Here is a 20,018-nt window from a genome sequence, read left to right as displayed (position 1 = left end):
CTCTTCCGGAAAAAAATATTAACAAGCCGCAACTATCGATATTCCGTGGTACGCGTCGCTTTTGATCAATATTCATGGTTCTGCGAATCCTTCGAACGTGAAACGATACGTCGCGAAATAAATATGCAACATTATTAGAGATCTTTTAGTTACGGTGATGTAAGAAAATGTTTAAGGAATCGTTTAACCGGTCTTCTAAGAGGAATATATACATATATGTTACAAACGAGTATATTTTCTTCTTCCTTGTACTATTTGGCGAAACATATTCAACGAAACATATTTGTTCGAACTGTGCAAAGTTTTTGTAGAGTAAACAAAAACTTGTAATTAATTTTATTCGAATGCAGTTAATTATTTGACGTACGATCAGAGATAGCAGGGACATTTAAATGGACATCCGTTGCATAAACGATCCAGTAATACGATTAGCTTGTTTCGCAACACGATTCTATAAATAACAATTCTATTACAGTTATAATCTCCCTTTTTTGTTATAATTTGCCTCTATTGTTCATGTTAAATGCCGACACTGTCGTTGTCATTCACGAAGCGTTCGTTGAGAAATGTCGAGTACGCCAAGATCATTTTAATTCTCAATGAGTGTCTTGCATATTTCATTAACCAGGTGTACGCTCATGCAAATAATCGACACAAGTCACTTCTAAAAAGAGATGCCTGGCTTTTCTAGAACGAATGCGGATATACGGAAGGAAATTGGCTGCCTAAAAGTGTGCTACGTTTCTGGAAATTTTTTTCAAGCATAATTAACCCTTTGCGCTCGAGTGGCAACTCCGGGGCGCCACTAGAAATTGCTATACTATTTTTCAAGATAACTGCAATAGTATCGGACTCGTTTGTAATCTAAAAGACTGTTAAAATTGCAAGTTTTGTGCTCGCTAATAAGCTTCCATATGCATAAATCGCAATAAATCATATAAAACAGAAACATCGTAGATCAGAAAAAATATGTTTAAAATATAATTGAAATAGCTTCGAGTGCAAAGGTTTAATAAGTGAAAAATTTAGGCCTTTTATAATAAACGTCGACGTAACTTTTAACTGCATTTTTAATTATTCAAAAAGGAGATAACATGAAATATCACAGTTATCGACTGTTTTTAGAAAGTACCATCGGTGTATCACTAAATTATTAACATGGCTGACAAAAGATAAAATGTCAGAGATGAACAAAATTTTGTATTAGATGAGAACAAAATTTTTAAGTGGAGGAGACGCTATGTTACAGAGAGCAAATTTTAACTATGTTACAGAGAAAATGTTAAACAGTATTTGAGTTGTTTATCTATACATGTATATACAGGGTGTATCTGAAAGACTGCACACGCTCAATCGACTCATCGGATACTGTCCTGCGAGGACTAAAAACAGTTTCACTCTTTGGAAACTTCCAAACTGGAAAAGTTAAATTGCTGTTGCGATTCATGTGTCATCGACCCGAAGATGCCACGCTGCGTTCAACGAGTCCGTCGAGCGCACGCCTCTATGTGTCGCAATTAGGTCCAGTTGCCGTAATTCATTAGATGCATCATCGCCTTTTCCAAACAATTTTCAGGTATTCGCATTATTTTCAACGTTGATTTTAATTTGTGTTTCGACCAGTTCAGTAAAAATAACGTTAAATTAAAATGTTTGAAAATGTCCATTCGCCCCTTCCATAGAAATAATGTTATACCGAAATTTTGAAAGCTGTCTTTAGTTAAAATAGCGTTAAATTAAATTAAAATAGAAAAGATGTCTTTCGATCTCTCTAATAGAGAAATTTTGCGGAAAAAATACCAAGAAAATTCAGTAAACGTGAAAGCGATTGCGTGGCAAATATATTTGTCGTTTACTAAAATATGCTCAATGTAGAGAGTAAAGAATTTCTACTTTTTATATTGAACTGTTAAAACGTATGCGTGAAAGTTGTTCTCAACATTCATTATACGATTCATTCTAATCCTTTAAACACTTTCTCAATTAACTGTTCTTTTTTTAAAATATCGTTTCCAGGAGAACGATCATTTTACATTTAAAACACTTGGAGATATAATTATAAAATTACTGATAAAATTACAAAAAATTGTAAATATAATTGTATGCGCTTAAACCAGACATCGTCTTTTAACGAGATCTCTTCTGTAATCAAAAAGCAAGCGAAATATTCGAAGTTGTTTGTACGAACGCAGTCGCATATCGAGCACGTTTATTGCATAAATGAGCACCGCGTTAATCACAGTGGGCAAGTAACGATCCTGTGTTCGGGTCGACGCATTGCTTCTACATAAATTCGCGATACGATATCAATGGGCTATTAATGGATATATCTGCAATATTCCATGCGATTTTATTTAAACTGCAGAGATAAACTGCCGTCTTCGTACGCGAGAACAATGTGGCGCCGCGTATTAATTACTTTCGCTGACTTCTCTTTCCCGAATCGCAAAGCGTCATTCCGCTCGACAGTCATCGCGGTCCGAGAGTCTCGACAGGTTTTCAAACGAAATTACGCACGGTTATTTCGGGCCCCTGAAAGAAATTCGAAGAAACGCGCGCGCGTCTGACATTTCTTCCGTCGTATCTAAATCTCTCGTAGTTATTCCCCGGCTCCTACGCTTTCCGCGTAGTTATTCCGCCTCCTCTTGTTTATTCGATATTTGTTCAACGCGGCGGTAGGAGGCAACGAATAAAGAAAAATTACCTACCTGTGTTGCGGGGGCGGCGTAGGCGTTCTTGATAGAGGAAAACTGGCGACTTCTCTCGTCACCGATAGCGAGCGAATCGATCCGAATGTTTGGTCCGGGGATAAATTAGCACCGACGCTTTGCACCATCCCGCTACTGAAACAGATCGTTTAAGTCAATTTGCATATATGTACGCATACAATAATTAAAAAATAAATTTTCATAGTTAACGATATTTTTCTTTTAATGTTACATATTGTATATACATATATTTATATATATTATATTTTATATTATATTTTACGTATATTGTATTATACTATTATTCTATATTAATATATTCTATATTATAATATATAGAAATATATATTATAATATATTCTATATATTATAATATTATTATTCCTCAATAATATATATTATTATATTTTATATTATATTATATATATATATATTTCTTTTAATATTGATTACATTAATATTATCGCCTAATATTTCAAAGCTTCGAGCTTCAAAATCGGTCAAGTTTAATTACTCTTCCCAACTGCGGATTTGATGTATTTGTTACAAACTCAAGAAGTTAAGCGTAAAAAAAACTGTGCAAAGATTAAGCGACCTTAAGAATTTCAGCGTGATATTTTTTACTTCTCGCTATTGTCAACGCTAAATCTACCGATGCGATCGAAACGAACGATTCCGCATCACTCGTTTTAAGATATTGCAATTGATTGAATAAATTCCACGATTCTAGCATACATTGTCGCAAAAAAAGAAGGCACGTAAGAGGTGTTCTCTCACCCTGAAGAAACAACCGCTAATAAAAATGGCTGAGAATTTCTGTTAGGGTCCCCATAACGAACCGGCACGGTTTCAAAAACATCGGTATTTTCGGGTTGCCGAATGTCCCTTGTCAGTTGTCAAATGAAAATTATAAAAAACGACTGCATATGCGTCGGCCAGGATACCATGGAAGGCTCGGATCAATACCCTTTCCAGAGCAGGTAGGAGCTTCTATAGCGATTCCCGTCTGGTCTCGATGGAAGGGAAAATACTTGGGCGAGGTGTATAGTTGTAGGTATACAGGGTGTTCTGACGGTGCTCGAACACATTCGAATGCATCCTGGCTTATTCCGACACGAGAAATTGTATTAACAATGGAACTACCAAACCGGTCGAAACGACTGGTTATTTTCTTGTACAATTGCCGATATTATAGAAATATTTCTCGGAGAAATTTTTAGGTACACTTTCTTTACTCATAATATAAATATATTATAAATCGTAGGTTAAATATAATATAAATCGTACGAAGTTTAAATAAATCCGATCTTGGCATTGCTATGAAAGAAATATAGATTAGTATGTTATTATTATATTAGGGCTCGGTAGTTCTAGTGTTAATTACATTTATTAACTATATATTATTATTATATAGTTGATATAATAACATTTATGTTATTACTATATTATTATTATTATATATAATATAATTATTAATATAATAAGTTAATAATATAATAATTATTATATAAAATTTAATATTATATTATATAATTTTACTTGTGTTATATAAAATATTGTAGAACACTGAAGTTGATGTAATATAATATAATATAATTATTAATATAATAATTATTATATAAAATTTAATATCATATTATATAATTTTACTTATTATATAAAATATTATAGAACACTGAAGTTGATTCGACCACGTCAGAAAGTAAATTCGTATCCTTCGTTCATAGATGTGGAACGCGACAATTAATGTCGCTGCATTGTTCGAAAAACGAAACATAATAAACGTCGATTGATTTCATTATTTTCGTACGTGGAATAGGCATCGGTTATTAAATGATTCGCTTCGTGTTGCCTTTTCAAACGAGAAGTCGTTATCGGCCGACGCCGCGAGTACATATATGTATACTGTGTTACGCTGATCAACATACTTTTTTGTCCAGATTCTGGCGAGACGCCCTATATAGCAGCGAAATCGAACATTTTGAGATGCCGACTTATGAATTATTCAATATGAGGTTGCAAGCCAGAACGTCGAAGTTGTAGTCGACAAACCGGCTCCCCCCCCCCCCCCCCCCTTCGTCGCTAAATGCATTTTCTCTCGCCGAATTTGCCGGAGTTTCCGCGTGCAGGCAGTTCCGGCGAACTTGTGCGATCTAAGCGTTTCTCGTCGATCCGACGATCCCGTCGGTGCCGTCTTGTAAACAATACGTCTAATTGCGAACGAGTCGTTTTTCAATCGTCGCGGCCGCAGGATTGCAGCCGGACGCGCTTTCGCCGGCCGGCAGGTTAAACGAAAGTTGTGAAAACATAATTTCTCAAATTGCTTCCAGTTATTTTCTTTCAAACCTGTAGCACGCGCGCGCGCGTGATTTCTTCGGATGCGTCAACAAGTTCGGATAAAACATGATATTCGCAGGTGTCTTGCAGCGTCGACTCTGTTCATCCCCGCGAAGTGAATTTCGGTCGGGCAAGTTTCAACAAACAAAATACGAAAAACATAAACGAATCATAAAATCGTGCGAAACGGAGATATAAAACGACATCGCCGCGAAAGAATTGTTTTCGCGCGAAAGAGAAAGAAGAGTGTTTTCTACGAAGATACGAGCTGCAAATATAGCGCTTCCTTCGGTTCCTGGTTCGTTGTAAATCGTGGACTTTCGAGGCTTCCCTAAGCGGACCAGGAAACGATAATCCGTCCTAGAAGATTAAGGCTGTACAGAGAATAATCCAATATATTTCCAATAGATCCTTTTTTTAGACTTGCGAGCGGGTGGTATCGTAACGCCGACCGAGCTGCGGATTTTCGTGGAAAACAAGAATTGTTTACATCGGTCGCCAAGGACAGCAGCAGCTAAGCACGCGGGGCTTCTTTCGTTTTTAACCCTACTACGGAGTTTCGGGTCCACCTATATGTCGTATTCTATAAATATTACTCCCCTACCCTAGTTTGCGTCGCATATTGTATCGCGGAGCTTGCTCCGATTAGTTCGGCGTTAAGCTGCGCTACCGCGATTTTCCGAATACAGTAAATTCTCCCTGTTCCACGCTCGGATTCGGCACGAAATAGGACGATTTGGGAACTGAAGACACGATTATTCCGGTCATCTTCTCCCAAGCTGTCCATTTTCGTTTCCAAGCCGAGGATCAATCGAGCAGAATTTCCTGTAACTCGTAGCGTGTTACGAATAACTACGAATAATTAATTGGGATTAATTATTTGAACCTTGAAAAATCTTGCTTAAGGTGCTCCGATTAGTTCGGTGTTAAGCCACGCTACCGCGATTTTCCGAATACAGTAAATTCTCCCTGTTCCACGCTCGGATTCGGCACGAAATAGGACGATTTGGGAACTGAAGACACGATTATTCCGGTCATCTTCTCCCAAACTGTCCATTTTCGTTTCCAAGCCGAGGATCAATCGAGCAGAATTTCCTGTAACTCGTAGCGTGTGTTACGAATAACTACGAATAATTGATTCGGATTAATTATTTGAACCTTGAAAAATCTTGCTTAAGGTCGATCGAAAATGTAACAGAGGAATCAACGATCGATGATGAGGATTTACGTAAGACCAAGAATAGAATCGGCCAGGGACTAACGAATTATCGGAGTATACCTACGATTAGCAGACTTAAGCAGGCGATATCGAATGGTCTCTCTTATCAAGCTATGTCTGTCCCATTGCTGAATATAGCACGGCATTCATTATAAATGAGAGGCGACGTGTATTTTTAGCAATAATGATTTTTAGGGTCGTCTATACCGGCAGCCTCTATTAAAAATACATGCCGCACCTCCGAGTGTTCTGGTTAAACGCGAGCAGATAAAAAAGCATTTTAATAGCCGGCTTCGCTTTATTCGTATTTTCAAAATATAATTTTCAATGCCACCCGCGTGAGGAATATTTCATACTCAATACAGCGCACGCCGCTTAATATAATTGTGCTGGGACTCGGAATGTTTTACAACGAAAACAGATCCGTGATGAGATAATACGAGAAAGAAACAAAAACAAAGACCTTTATTGAGACTAGAGAAACATGTGAAAGAGCACAGCGAACAAATCGTACAATAAACTGAAAAGAAATTCCAAAAATAAAATTACGTGTATATTTGATTTGTATTCGATTTCATTTCATTTCATTTCATTTACGTGTACTTTTCTATCGGTTATCGCGTATAAATAAAAATAAAACAACAAGGCGATTTGATATTATCCCTCGGTATGGCGGACGTTGATACAATCTCGTGCAAGCCGGACGTCGTGTCACTTCTGACCCAGAGAAAATTTGCTCTCTTACACACGCTAGAAAACAAACTTTACATGAGAATATTATTTATCTTATTTAGCAGTTTCGTTACTCTTCTTTTCACGAAATAGAAAAGTAACTTCGAAGATGGAGAAATATCGAGTACAATGAAAATCGAATAGAGAAATATTATATATAATAATAATATTATAATATAATATAATAACTATTATATATATATAATAATTATATTTTATATAATTGATAGAACAATGAATTGCTTTCTATAAAAAAAAAGAAGTGGGTCACGAGAGACCTGACGTCCGCCGGCGGAGGGTTAAGTCGCGCATAGAATAGATGAAAAAATATAGTTTCTTAACTTCTTTTTTGCCGTTCTAAACGTATGCAATTTTTGCACAGATGTTTTTATTCGTTGACTCCTTTGAACGTTGTTGTATCGTAGTATTAATGAAATTCGAACAGCGACTATACGTTTGACGCAGGTTCAACCGGAGTTCCCGAGTAGTAATATTAATGTGTCTACATCAACCTCACCTGACCGAACCCGAGGTAACCAAAAACGGCATGGGCGTTGGACACGGACTCAGTGGCGAACTGCTTACTGAACTTCGGGTACTACTTAATACAGAGTGTGGACATTGGGGTGGGCCGACGTGTGTGCCTCCGGTTGCACTTCCACCCTTGCTCGACGAACGTCTCTTCAGGCAGGGTATTTTAGACCATCCGCTAACATCCTTGCCCGACATACCTGCGGACAAACGTCACAATTAGAGACAAATGTTACTACGATACAGTCACAATTCATATATATATTGTTAGAGATACACAGTAATTTCTCCCGAAATAACCAAATTTCGGATTGCTGTGAATTTCTCTGTGCTAGTCCTACGTCTATGTAATTTATTACTACGGAAATGCTAAAGGTCGACGGAGCTCTCGGAAGATAACACAAAATTGTCGCTTTGGGTCTCCGAATTGCCTTCGAATCGTGTCACGTGGCCTCTGAATTGCCTTCGAATCGTGTCAAGTGGCCTCCGAATTGCCTTAGAATTGCCTTCGAGTCGAGTTATGTGGCCTCCAAATTGCCTTCGAATCGCGGCAAAAAATTCGAAATAAAAAAGTTAAGTCATCGTTTTTATTCTGCTAAGAGTTTCCATGAAAACGAGTCGCGATGCTCGAGGAATCGCGACTTAGTACTCTCGGATCTTCCGGCTTCAATTCTCCGACCTCTGAACTTTTCAGGGATAAATTACGGTAACTCTTGAACCGTTCGCTGAAATCTTGACCACAATTATCGTACATTCAATCGTCCTTATTTTAACGATTTACTCGATTCGCCCTCCGCTTAATTCTACCACAAGATGCTTGACAATTTTACATAACACCGCCTGTCGAAGAGGGGGGAGCGACCTTGACCATAGACGATTGAAGATTTTCGCGTTGCAAAATGCGAAACGCTGGATCATCGTGGTGAACGATAACAAGAGTGGTTCTTTTCTTCGCCCACGGAAACTCCACTTATCCGGCACAAAGCCTGTGACCTAGCTTTCCGTTGAACACTAAAGAGCAAACCGAGTTTTTACGAGCGTTTCGTCGTAAAGATCTTTCGAAAAATCATATTTTCGACGGACGAATTCCAAATTTCTATTAACGATTCGATGAAGAACGAAGTACTGAACCGGCATGGTTAAATCGTGCAATGTGGACAGTGTGGTCCACGCAACTTCTGCAACTTCGAAAATATGCGAAATTCGACATAAACTAATATTATATAAATTTAATATTATTATATAACATAATAATATATATAATAATATATATAATAATATAATTATATAATTATATAATTAATATTATAATATTATAATAATTATTATAATAATATATATAATAATATATTATTATTATATACATTTTTATACATATACAATATCTAGTTTCTATTTAATTTATATTTATATTAAAGACACCAAAGTATAAAAAGGATAAAAACAGCAAAATTAAAGGAAAGCATTTTAGAGTAATTGCCTGGTACACTGATCGCTCTATCACCTAAAAAGAATTCAAGTTATTTAGTGCAGTTTAAAAAAAAAATTCTCGCTCACTTTTCGAAACGCGAAAACTTTTTTTTACCCACTGCATGTATTATATTTCGCAGCTACTTTAAGAAGGAGTCCGAAGAGAATCGTGCGCTCTCCTCCAGTACTCGTCGGCCCATCGTTTTCCATTCGAACTGTAACAAGTCGATAGCAGCGTGCTGATAGATAAGTGAAAAAGAAACAGGGCAAACTCCGCGGGAAGTAAGTCGACATTGTACCCATCGGGCGAATTGATTGCGCAATAAGGGCCAAACGAATACGTTGAAAGTTTCGCTTATTGGAAAACCGCCGGACAAGAACTCGATGAAATCCTCGAGCGAGGATTTTTTTTCCAACACACAGGCGAACCCAAGATGTAACGGTTCACAGAGCATTTCCTCGAGTTCGCTATGTTTCGATGGATTCCTTTTATCGACTCGGCCGATTCTGTATAGAAAACTTTATTTCCCGTCGTCTTACATTTACTCGCAACTCTCATTGTTCATTTATCATTAGACCGTGGATTTTATGGATTTACGAAAGAAATTAGCCGATCGAACGAAAAACAGTGGAAACGTTCCGAGAATTTCGCTATTATTGACATAAAAGTGTTCAATAAAAGACCGAAATCAATGATAAACAGTGAAGAGATCCGAATTCGTTTGCGTAGAAAAGCAAGTGTATCAAAAACATTTAGCAAAGCAAATTTTCTAAATGTGAAGAACGTTTGAAAAACATTTCTCACGATTGTGAATAAGAATGATTCGTAATCATTCGCCCTTCGTTAGTCGTTCGTTGTTTAAGGGCTAAAAAACACTAGAAATTCAGGGGTGTCTCATAGATGTACAGTAATGTCTCCCTTACTGACGCTGGAATTGTGCACAAAAATGAACAATTTGGGAAGAGGAGATACGATTGTTCGAGCCTTGCAACTCGTTTTTATAGTTATTGACAATCGATAACCATAAAAAACGAGTCACAAGGCTCGAACAATCGTATCTTCTTTTCCAAAATTGTCGATCTTTGTGGCCAAACTGAGCGTCAATTAGAGAGACATTACTGCATCCTGGTGTATACAGTAATGTCTCCCTAACTGACGCTCGGATTGCGCCCAAAAATGGACAATTTGGGAAGAGGAGACACGATTATTCGAGCCTCGCGACTCCTTTTTATAATTGTTAACAATTCGTAACTATAACAAATAAACCGCAAGGCTCGAACAATCGTATCTCCGCTTCTCAAATTGTCGATCTTTGTGGACAATCTGAGCGTCAATTAGAGAGACATTACTGTACATCGGCCACAGTGTTTTTATCGCATGGAAGAGATACGACGAGTATCGCAGGGGTTGGAAAATAGCGCACAGGAAATTTTCAAAAGCAAGGGAAGCGATAGACTCGTACAGGCGAATGGTAGCGAGATATCGTAAGATCGAGGGCAACAGATGTCATGGACCCCAACGGCGGCGCATGTCCTAGTTTATCAGGCACGTAGTAGAGCCAGAGCTACAGCGGTCTCGTCCGCAGAGAATCCATTCTCTTGCGCAGGTCCCGTTCAATCATTTATAATTTCAATGTGACTTTGCCGAATCCCGCAGTCTTACCTAACGTAGTTTCTCGTAATCGCTCATTCCGTGAACAAAGTAATTGCCTGAAACCGCTGCGCATTGTCTTCGCAATTACGATTCAATAACACGTACCATTTCCGCGCGGCCAATAAATAGGTCGCTCTGCGAACATCAATACTGCGAATGCTCGAAACTCTCGTCGCGCGTTGACGAAAGAATCTTATCCGTGTAATTCTGTCTGTTACGTGTACAGGGTGTCCCGAAAATCGCTCGCATTCTGGAAGCGAGAGATCCCCGAGGCGATTCGAAGCAACTTTTTCCTCGGCGGAAATGCGATCCGCGGCTTCGTTCGCGAGTTATTCGCGAAAAACGGTGACCAATGAGAGGCGAGCTCGGCCGGCGCGAGGCGTGCTAGCTCGGCCGTCTCGCGCCGGCCGAGCCAGTCAGCGTAACTGGGAGCGAAACTCCGCCTCGCGCCGGCCGAGCTCGCCTCTCATTGGCCACCGTTTTTCGTCGATAACTCGCGAACGAAGCCGCGGATCGCATTTCCGCCGAGGAGAAAGTTGCTTCGAATCGCCGCGGGGATCTCTCGCTTGCCGAATGCGAGCGACTTTCGGGACACCCTGTGCAACGATGTAACGCAGGGGTTATCATCGAGACTACGAGTATCATTTAATGGCGGCACATAATCGCAAGCGGTTACGCGATGCCTTCGCTCGCAATCAAACTTGCAATTCACATTCGAATCGGTTCGCCAGTGAACCGTGATTTCAGTCGCATTACGGGTAATTGCATGCAACTTGCTCGGTTGAAATTGAACGTGTGCCTACAGCGGGACGAAATCGGGGATTATTAATTCTGATCCTGACCTCAGACGAGTACGGTGGAAGGACGAGAGCGAACGCGGAACAATGCATAAGCAGCCGTTTTATTGATCGACGATTCGAACGCGACGACGGAACACGAATAACGAGGCCCGATCGTATCGTCCCCGGGTACGTTAATCCGACGGACGCGACGGGGACTTCGTTCGAATGCGATTGATTATCGGGCTACATTTTGCTAATGGTTACGTTATCCTTGTTCTTGGAAATAATGATTGTTCGAGACCGGATGTTCGTGCGACGAGTGCGTGCACAGTAAATTCTCCGCAATTGTCGCTCGGCTTTTAAACATTGGTATAAAAAAGCGAATCTTTCCGATCGATATTTTTACATAATATATGCAATATATGATATATGCAGAATATAATAATGCAGGAAATTCTCCCTAATTTTCCCTCAGCTTGCAAACAAAAATGGACAATGTTGGAATAGGAGATACGACTCATTTTTATATGCATTGATTGAGACGTAGAAAATAGGATTTATGCATTAATAAATAAAGAATCATGAACAGAAATTCGAGAGGCTAAAAAATAATGCTATTTGAAGCGCTGCTAATAGCAGTGGCTATAGCAGCAGCATAAGCGATCGGAACTTTAAGTTCGGAACTTTTAAGCAGCCGATGGCCCACTTTTTCCGCTCGACGAGCATACTCGTCGCGATAAAAAACACTGCCGCTTCTCCGTGACGAGTGTACACGTCAAACACAGCTAACCGGTTAACGGGCGATTTCGTATACCGATTTCAGAGAGATGCAATTTACGACATAAAATGAATAACGTTCGCATGATCTAATAGATCCTCCTTAGAGAAGTCTTGTTCCAAAAGCAACGGCTCTCGATCACGGACGACTAACTCCTCACGGTACTGTGAAGAACATTCGACTCTGACAAATGCGCCGAAGCCGTCCCTCGGTAGTGAATTCATGACTAATGATTGCAAATTATACGTTCTTCTATAACAGAGAATGATCTGTTTGCACGATGATGAACGAATGAAGAATCACGTGTGAATGGAACTTCTTCATCAAGGCGGCATTAGAAATCTTCAGGAATCATTCGGTGAATCATTCATTGATCCTGCTCCGAGGCGAGATAAATTGTCACCGGGCATCGGTAAACAATTTGCGCGGCGCGGCAATTATGGAGATTTGTTTTCAACAAAGAACTGGCGGGAGATCTCATTAACGTCGCGCCGAAGCATAGCAATATCATGGTGTAACGTAAAACTTAAGCGTGATCAAACTTTCCGTAAAAGAGACGAACAACAACAATTCGAGCGCATGGTTAAATGCAACTTTCTACGCAAGCGGCATCGTTCCAGTTGCTCGCATATAAAATAACGCATAAAGTATACGCAACGTTTTAACGTAAGACGGGGCAAAAAAAAGTTGCTTCGAGAACAATTTTCTCGAAGTCCTAGCACTTCTACAAAATGCTAAAAAAAGGGAAGCTACAAACGGTGCTTTTTACAAAGCGCTTGCAAGCGTTTTACGAAGAATTCTGAAATTCGTACAAAAAATGCACACACGCGCGCAGAAAAATTCTAGAAAGTACGGGCGGTATAGAACAATTTTATAGAATGCATCGAACGGCAATTATTCCTTAACGCATGAGCGAGCTCGCGTCGCGGATGACGCATTGCAGAGTTATCAACGCGATCGCTTAAATTAGTACAAATATAATCTCGCTTCTATGCGATTATAAAATCTCTTATACACCTCGGTGTATAATTTTCAAAAAATTGTTACGCTCATTAACTTCATCGGCGAAGATAATACGATTCGCATGCGAGCGTACGAATAAAAATGCCTTGTTCCCTTTAACCCTAGAAAGATAACCATATGACAACGTACGTAAAAGATAACCATACGCTTCAGAGGCGCATGCTTTTCTAAGGCGTCAATTTTATACTAACAATGGATATTTATTTAAGTTAATCTAGTCATTTTAAAGGTTTGGCATTATTGTACAAATAAAATGCATTTATATTATATTTTTTTATATTTTAAGTAATTTTAAACTTAAATCACTAGACCTCTATGAAAACGGTGCAGTCAGTTGTTTATTTCGCAGGCGCCTCTGCGACGTAGGTTATCTTTCTCGGGTTAATACAACGAAAATTATATCAATGAAAATCCATCGAAGGTAACAGAAACGGTAATTTCGAAGATAATAGAAACGACGGGGAAATGGAACTAGAAACAATCAGCGAAAACATTTGCTCGATTACCCATGGCCACGGCGATGCGACAAATAACGTTTGTTATTGCGACCTCGTGCAACAATTTAATCGCAATGGACTGCGTCGCCGCTGTTGCAAGAATCAAATGAGACGTGTACTATGGAATTAATTAGGCAGGGGCTCGGAAATGAAATGGAACAAGAACATCGATAATCCGATAGTTTGCCTAGATGAAATGAGCGAACGCATCGTCCTACATTCGTTTCGTGTTGGCACGGTCATTGCTGATTCGCGAAACTTTACCTACAGAAACCTCAGCGTCGCCCTTGCCCCCCTGACACGATAAGACGTTTCTTGGCGATCGTGGATTAGCTATTTTCGTTTAGAAAAAATTCAAGTCACTTGAAAAGAATCCGAATATTTTTGTCACCGACTGCAAGCGTATTTCCAAGAATACTGTGCAAGTCAATAATGTTCCATAAGGTTGAATAACCAAATTATTATTTACCAAATTATTACTATAAAATTTATTTGTTATTATATATATTTATTTGTTATTATTATATATGTTTATGAATTATTATTGTATATATTTATGAATTATTATTATATATAATTCAAGTCACTAAAAAGTCACTTGAAAAGAGTCCGAATATTTCTGTCACCGACTGCAAGCGTATTTCCAAGAATACTGTGCAAGTCAATAATGTTCTATAAGGTTGAATAACCAAATTATTATATACCAAATTATTACTATAAAATTTATTTATTATTATTATATATATTTATGAATTACTATTGTATATATTTATAAATTATTATTATAAAATTATTGCAAAATAAAAGGTTATTTAAGGAAAATGTGTTCGCAAATAGTTCCATAAAAGATAGACTGGTAAACCCAGCGTTAAAATGGAAAACAACGGCAGAGAGATCCGCGGTTGCCGGAATTTTCCAATGTCGCGAAGCCCGCAAAAATTAGGAAAGAAAAGCGCATCGGTGCTCTGACGCAGGCTCTACCAGGAATCGTCTTATCGTTTATCAACTTGTTAGCACATTGTCGGTAACGCGTAACGTCAATTGCGGTGCACGCGAGCGCGTGTGCGACAGAATCGCGTAAATTGCAAAATAACCGACCAAAGATTATTGTACCGCTGACAGTACTTAAAGCCATCTTCTATCACGGATACGTGCCCAACGGGACGCTTAATTTAGGAGCGCGGCAAGGCAGAAAGGCAGCATGGGACTGTTATCATTCAACAACAAACGATGCGCAGGTTTTAATCGATTTCGCATATCGGAACGATAACAAATGTTGAACCGAATCGAATATTACTTTCTCTCTTCGAATCGCCGATTACATGCTCGCTGGCGAGAGTGCTCGGTAATTAAAATGTTTTCGTACCTGACTGGATCTGACTGGATACGGAGACTATAGTATTGTTTCGTTCCGTCGTCGCGAGTTGAATTATGATGGGTGAAATTGAGAAACGATGGAAGAAATTCCCGAGAAATTTGCGCTACCACTCACCGCGCGCGCGCGCGCGCACCCGTTTCCTTACAGCCCGGAGCACTTTAAATTTTTCAGTGCCACCTCTCCCCGAGCTTCTGAATGTTTCATGTAACTTTCCTGCACGATTCGCTTGACGTGAAACATACATTTGTTGCATCTTGTATTTTACGGGCCTACGTTCCAATAGTATTTCTCTCTCTCTCTCTCTCTCTCTCTCTCTCTTAAATATTAATATATTAAAAATATATTAAAAACATGTGCAATAATATATTGCATATATTACATAGGAAAATAATGAAAAATCTTCAGCCATTGAAAAACGGCAATTTCGTGTTAACGTCAACGTCGATGCTACCATAAATAAATTTTATTTGTCCGTCACGTTGCTTCGATGCTCCCGGAGAAACTCGCTATGTAATTTATCTTAAACATATTTTACGTCCTGCTCCAGACATCAGAATTTATGGTCCATCGTTCATTCCGTTTTGATATCGATGCTGTCACGTGAAACGCCGGCGATCAAAGTTCAACCGTAAAAACCGTATGTATGCGCCGACCCGTATATGATCCACGATTTGTTACATATAAAATCCGCAAAAGCATTTGCAGCCCTGTGTTACAACTATATTCCAAAATGTAATGAAATAAGACGAATGAGAAACTAACTGTATCTTTATGTAAAAAATGCGATGCGAAAGAAGTTCGTGTTAAAGGTTATCGGAACTCCAGTTCTAATGTCAAGACTCGTTTCGAGAGATGCCATGAACTAGATGCCATTGAAAAATACGAAGATTATAAAGCGAGTGTCGATATAAAAAAAAAGGTTGATCCACGAAAAACGAAGATATCTCGAAAATCGTGACTATTCCAGAGAATACGATTACTCGAGCCCCGCGGCTTTTATAGTTGTCGACAATTGGTAATTATAAAAACGAGGCGCAAAATTATAATAATATATTATAGGCTATTTATTATGATATTTATTCATTATAGCCTATTTATATAATGTATATAATATTATACAATTTATATAATTTATATAATATTATATAATTTATATAATTTATATAATATTATATAATTTATATAATTTATATAATATTATATAATTTATATAATTTATATAATATTATATTTATATAATGTATTATAATGATATATTATAGGCTATAATGTATTATAATAATATATTATAGGCTACAATGAATTATAATAATATATTATAGCCTATTTATTATATTTATTTATTATAGCCTATTACAACTTATAACATATTATAGGTTACAATAATCGTATCTCCTCTTCCCAGACTGTCCATATTTGCGCGCGATCCGAGCGTCAATTAGGGAGAATTTACTGTAACCTCCGTAATGGATTCGGTCGAAGCGCAGAGACGCGACGGTGTCAGATATTCCGTGACAATAGGTTTGAAAGGCGCGCAGGGAATTAGTGTTTCTCGAAGACATTTTACAGTTTTCTGCTGTCAAATGTCGATCCAGCGCTGGGAAGCCCATCGGAAACGTTTATCAGAGAGTGCTCCAGTTCCCGTCAATTGCTTTGAATTCAGGACGAGGCTGGATCAGGGTTAGGGTAGCTAACTGGATTGTCGGAATTCGGGCTAATACAAGTCTATCAACTTATTCTGCCGATCTGTTAGACGCGTTTGCGGCTCCCGCGGGTTGTCGTTCCCCGAATATATCAGCCGTAGCTAAAATTCCGCCGAGCTCCCCGGAAACCTCTGTCCCGTAGGGCAGATATTCGGCAAATGTTTGCCAATCATCTCGATAATCGAGGTTGAATTTACGGTTCTCTCCGCTTCCATTGTTTGAACGCGCTCGAAAACTGAGAAATCGAATGGAATAAAGTAAAAACATCGTTCGACGATCGGGATCGGAACGATCGTTTAAAATCGCCGCATGGAAACGTGGTTATTCGGTTCCTCGCTTTGTGCATAACCGATACGTAACAAGAGAAAGCGAGGTAATCTGATAGTTTGCATGTCGTCCGGAAATTCAAACGTGGGCCGCGCACATACCGATGTATCGCCGATGTGAAAAATAATTTCCTTGCGCTTCGTGCCGCGCGTCGTAGATCTTTTTCATGGAGAAGCTTTAAGATGATCCGAATAACCGAAAATTATTTCGATCGTTCGCGAGGTGTACCGAAGAAAAATCGCTACGACCCTCGTTTATAATACTATTCAGCGAGGTCTATATACAAGGTGTCCCATAATTATGTTAATATCCGAAAGGGGGTGATTTCTGAGATCATTCGAAGCAACTTTTTCCTTTGCGAAAATGCGATTCGCGGCTTCGTTTACGAGTTATTAGCGAAAAACAGTGACCAATGAGAGGCGAGATGATCGGCTCGGCTGACGCGAGGCGGAGTTCCGCTGATCGGCTCCGCCTTGCGCCGACCGAGCTCGCCACCCATTGGTCAGCGTTTTTCGCTAATAACTCGTAAACGAAGCGGCGGATTGAATTTTCGCTAAGGAGAAAGTTACTTGAAATGACTCCAGCAACCCCTCGTTTCTAATACCTTCAAGAAATTCAAGTATTTCCGTTCAGTTTGAGAAATGTCATCTGATATAGCGTTTTTTTCTACATTATTCAACTGCGATATTTTAAACTTACCGAGCATCTTGACACCCTGGACAGGACTCAGGGGGTAAAAATCGCCGTGAAGCGGACAATGGAAGCCGACTCTGCGTTCCCTTCTTCTCGCCCTCCTGGTCAGCATGCACAGTAAGACGCCTAGGGCGAGCATAAGCGCGCCGACTACGATACAAATCGGCCCGAGGATTCGCGAGTTTCCCGTAAACGCGATCCTGGCTGCGTACGAGTCCTTGTCTTCGTCTTCGCCGGGTCCTCGATAGGATGCAGCTGCGACAGAAAAATGGGAACGTTAATCGCGCGCTCCTAGCCATTTTCCCGGGGCCAGGAAAAACGATCCAACGATCCCCTCGTTCCGGTCATTATTCCTTTCTTTCAGATTTCGAGATCCTCATCTTCGAACAATGCGCCAGACGGGAGAAGATCGCGCGTAAACGACCTGCGCATTGTGGGACTCTTTTTTTCTTTTTATTGGAAACGTCGTTTGAACGCGAACGAGTGATCGAGAAAGATTGCGTTGAAAGGATGCGCCACGAAGCGACACGAAAAGCCATGGGGTGAAGAAAATAGACGAATGTTAATTATCGATTACTCGGTGTGTCGGCGACTGAGAGCATCGAGAGCTGGCTAAAAATATTTAAGAAAGGGTAGGGTAAATATTTAAGAAAGTATAGGGTAAATGGTGAATTATTAATTAAGATAATACTCTGTTACGATGTATCGGAAATAATTGCGATAGCAGAAGGAAACGAAACGATTAGAAAAGCTCTCGTATTTCGACATTTCTACGCGAGTCTACAATGAAAATTCAAAAACATCCCTTCCGTAGATCTTGTTTATGCATGCTGAAATTTACAGGAATCAAATTATCACTAAATCATCAGCTCGAAAGTATCATGGTGTGCGAATAATCGCGTTTCACGCGAAATAGAAATATAATAAAAATAATAACAATGCTTATAATGTACGTTTTACCGTAATTATTTTTACCAATGCCGTTGAATTCCGAGCATAGGGAAAATTACGAGAAATCGCCGAAAAGTGAGACAAGCCAAAATTTGTGCGATTTCGCAGGTCGCTCGCGATGTTTGGTTGATATAATGGTCGATTCGATGTAGAGTAGCTGTGCTTTGCGAACAAATGACATGGAACGAAAGGGAAATGGGCTGCAGGACCGGTCTCATCGAGAGTGCCGGGGGGCAAGAAAAAGAATAACGAAGGAGGTTGGGAAGGACTGACCGGTTTTAATAAATCGGTTGGTAACAACCGTCCAGGCTCTCGTATCCGAGAAACTGTGGGTAACAAGTAAACGACCAGCTGTTGCCTGTTGGTGAACAGCCCAACCTTTCTTCCAACATTTTTTCTTCAGCTTCTTCTTCGTCTTCGTGACATAAACGCTACATCGCCACCCTAGGGTTCGATCACCTCGAAAGTGGTTCTCAAACGCTGATACTGGACGACCACGCCGAGGATAAAGCGATTGGATATTTTAGCGTGACGGCCGATACGGTAATGTCTCTCTAATCGACGCTCGGATTGTCCACAAAAATGGAGAATTTAGGAAGAGGAGACGACACGATTGTTCGAGCCTTGCGGTTCATTTGTTATAGTTACGAATTGTTAACAATTATAAAAACGAGACGCGAGGCTCGAATAATCGTATCTCCTCTTCCCAAATTGTCCATTTTTAGGCGCAATCCGAGCGTCAGTTAGGGAGACATTACTGTATACACCAGGATGCAGTAATGTCTCTCTAATCGACGCTCGGATTGACCACAAAAATGGAGAATTTAAGAAGAGGAGACACGATTATTCGAGCCTTGCGGTTCATTTTTATAGTCACGAATTGTCAACAATTATGAAAACGAGCCGCAAGGCTCGAATAATAATCGTATCTCCTCTTCCCAAATTGCCCACTTTTGTGCACAATTTCGGCGTCAATTAGGGAGACATTACTGTACCTGCGGCATCGCGAGCGACAATGATTTTCGATTTCTTTGCTCTATGTCCACAGCTCGAGCACCCTAAACTCGTCTTTTTAATCTGTTAGCTGTGCCGCCCCCTTTTCATCGAGCGACGACGAGTATACTCGTCGAACACAGCCAACTGGTTAACAGGCACCGTTTCACCCTTCTCAAATCAATTGCATTTTTTCGCAGAACCTACTCGACGTATTTCCAAATCAGATACGCCATCTTTGC

The 20,018-nt window shown here is 39.6% G+C and overlaps 1 protein-coding gene across 5 annotated transcripts in view; it reads right to left on the bottom strand.

Annotated features, from left to right (window-relative positions):
- LOC117229981 (uncharacterized) overlaps positions 1–20,018 on the bottom strand; it is a 61,698-nt gene that overhangs the window by 13,134 nt on the left and 28,546 nt on the right. For 3 of the 5 annotated variants that reach the window (XM_033486968.2, XM_033486971.2, XM_033486970.2), the window contains exons 3-5: positions 17,839–18,087; positions 7,514–7,727; positions 2,709–2,843 (exon numbers count right to left, since the gene is read on the bottom strand). In XM_033486968.2, coding sequence (XP_033342859.1) covers positions 2,709–2,843; positions 7,514–7,727; positions 17,839–18,087 — 598 coding nt within the window. Of the gene's footprint in view, positions 1–2,708; positions 2,844–6,710; positions 7,015–7,513; positions 7,728–17,838; positions 18,088–20,018 lie in introns of those variants that run through there. The other 2 variants (XM_033486969.2, XM_076518928.1) reach the window with 2 other exon arrangements.

Source organism: Megalopta genalis, chromosome 2, assembly GCF_051020955.1.
Source record: "Megalopta genalis isolate 19385.01 chromosome 2, iyMegGena1_principal, whole genome shotgun sequence".
NCBI lineage: Eukaryota > Metazoa > Arthropoda > Insecta > Hymenoptera > Halictidae > Megalopta > Megalopta genalis.
Note: the sequence above shows the minus strand (reverse complement) of the source record. Positions and strands in the feature narration are given on the sequence as shown.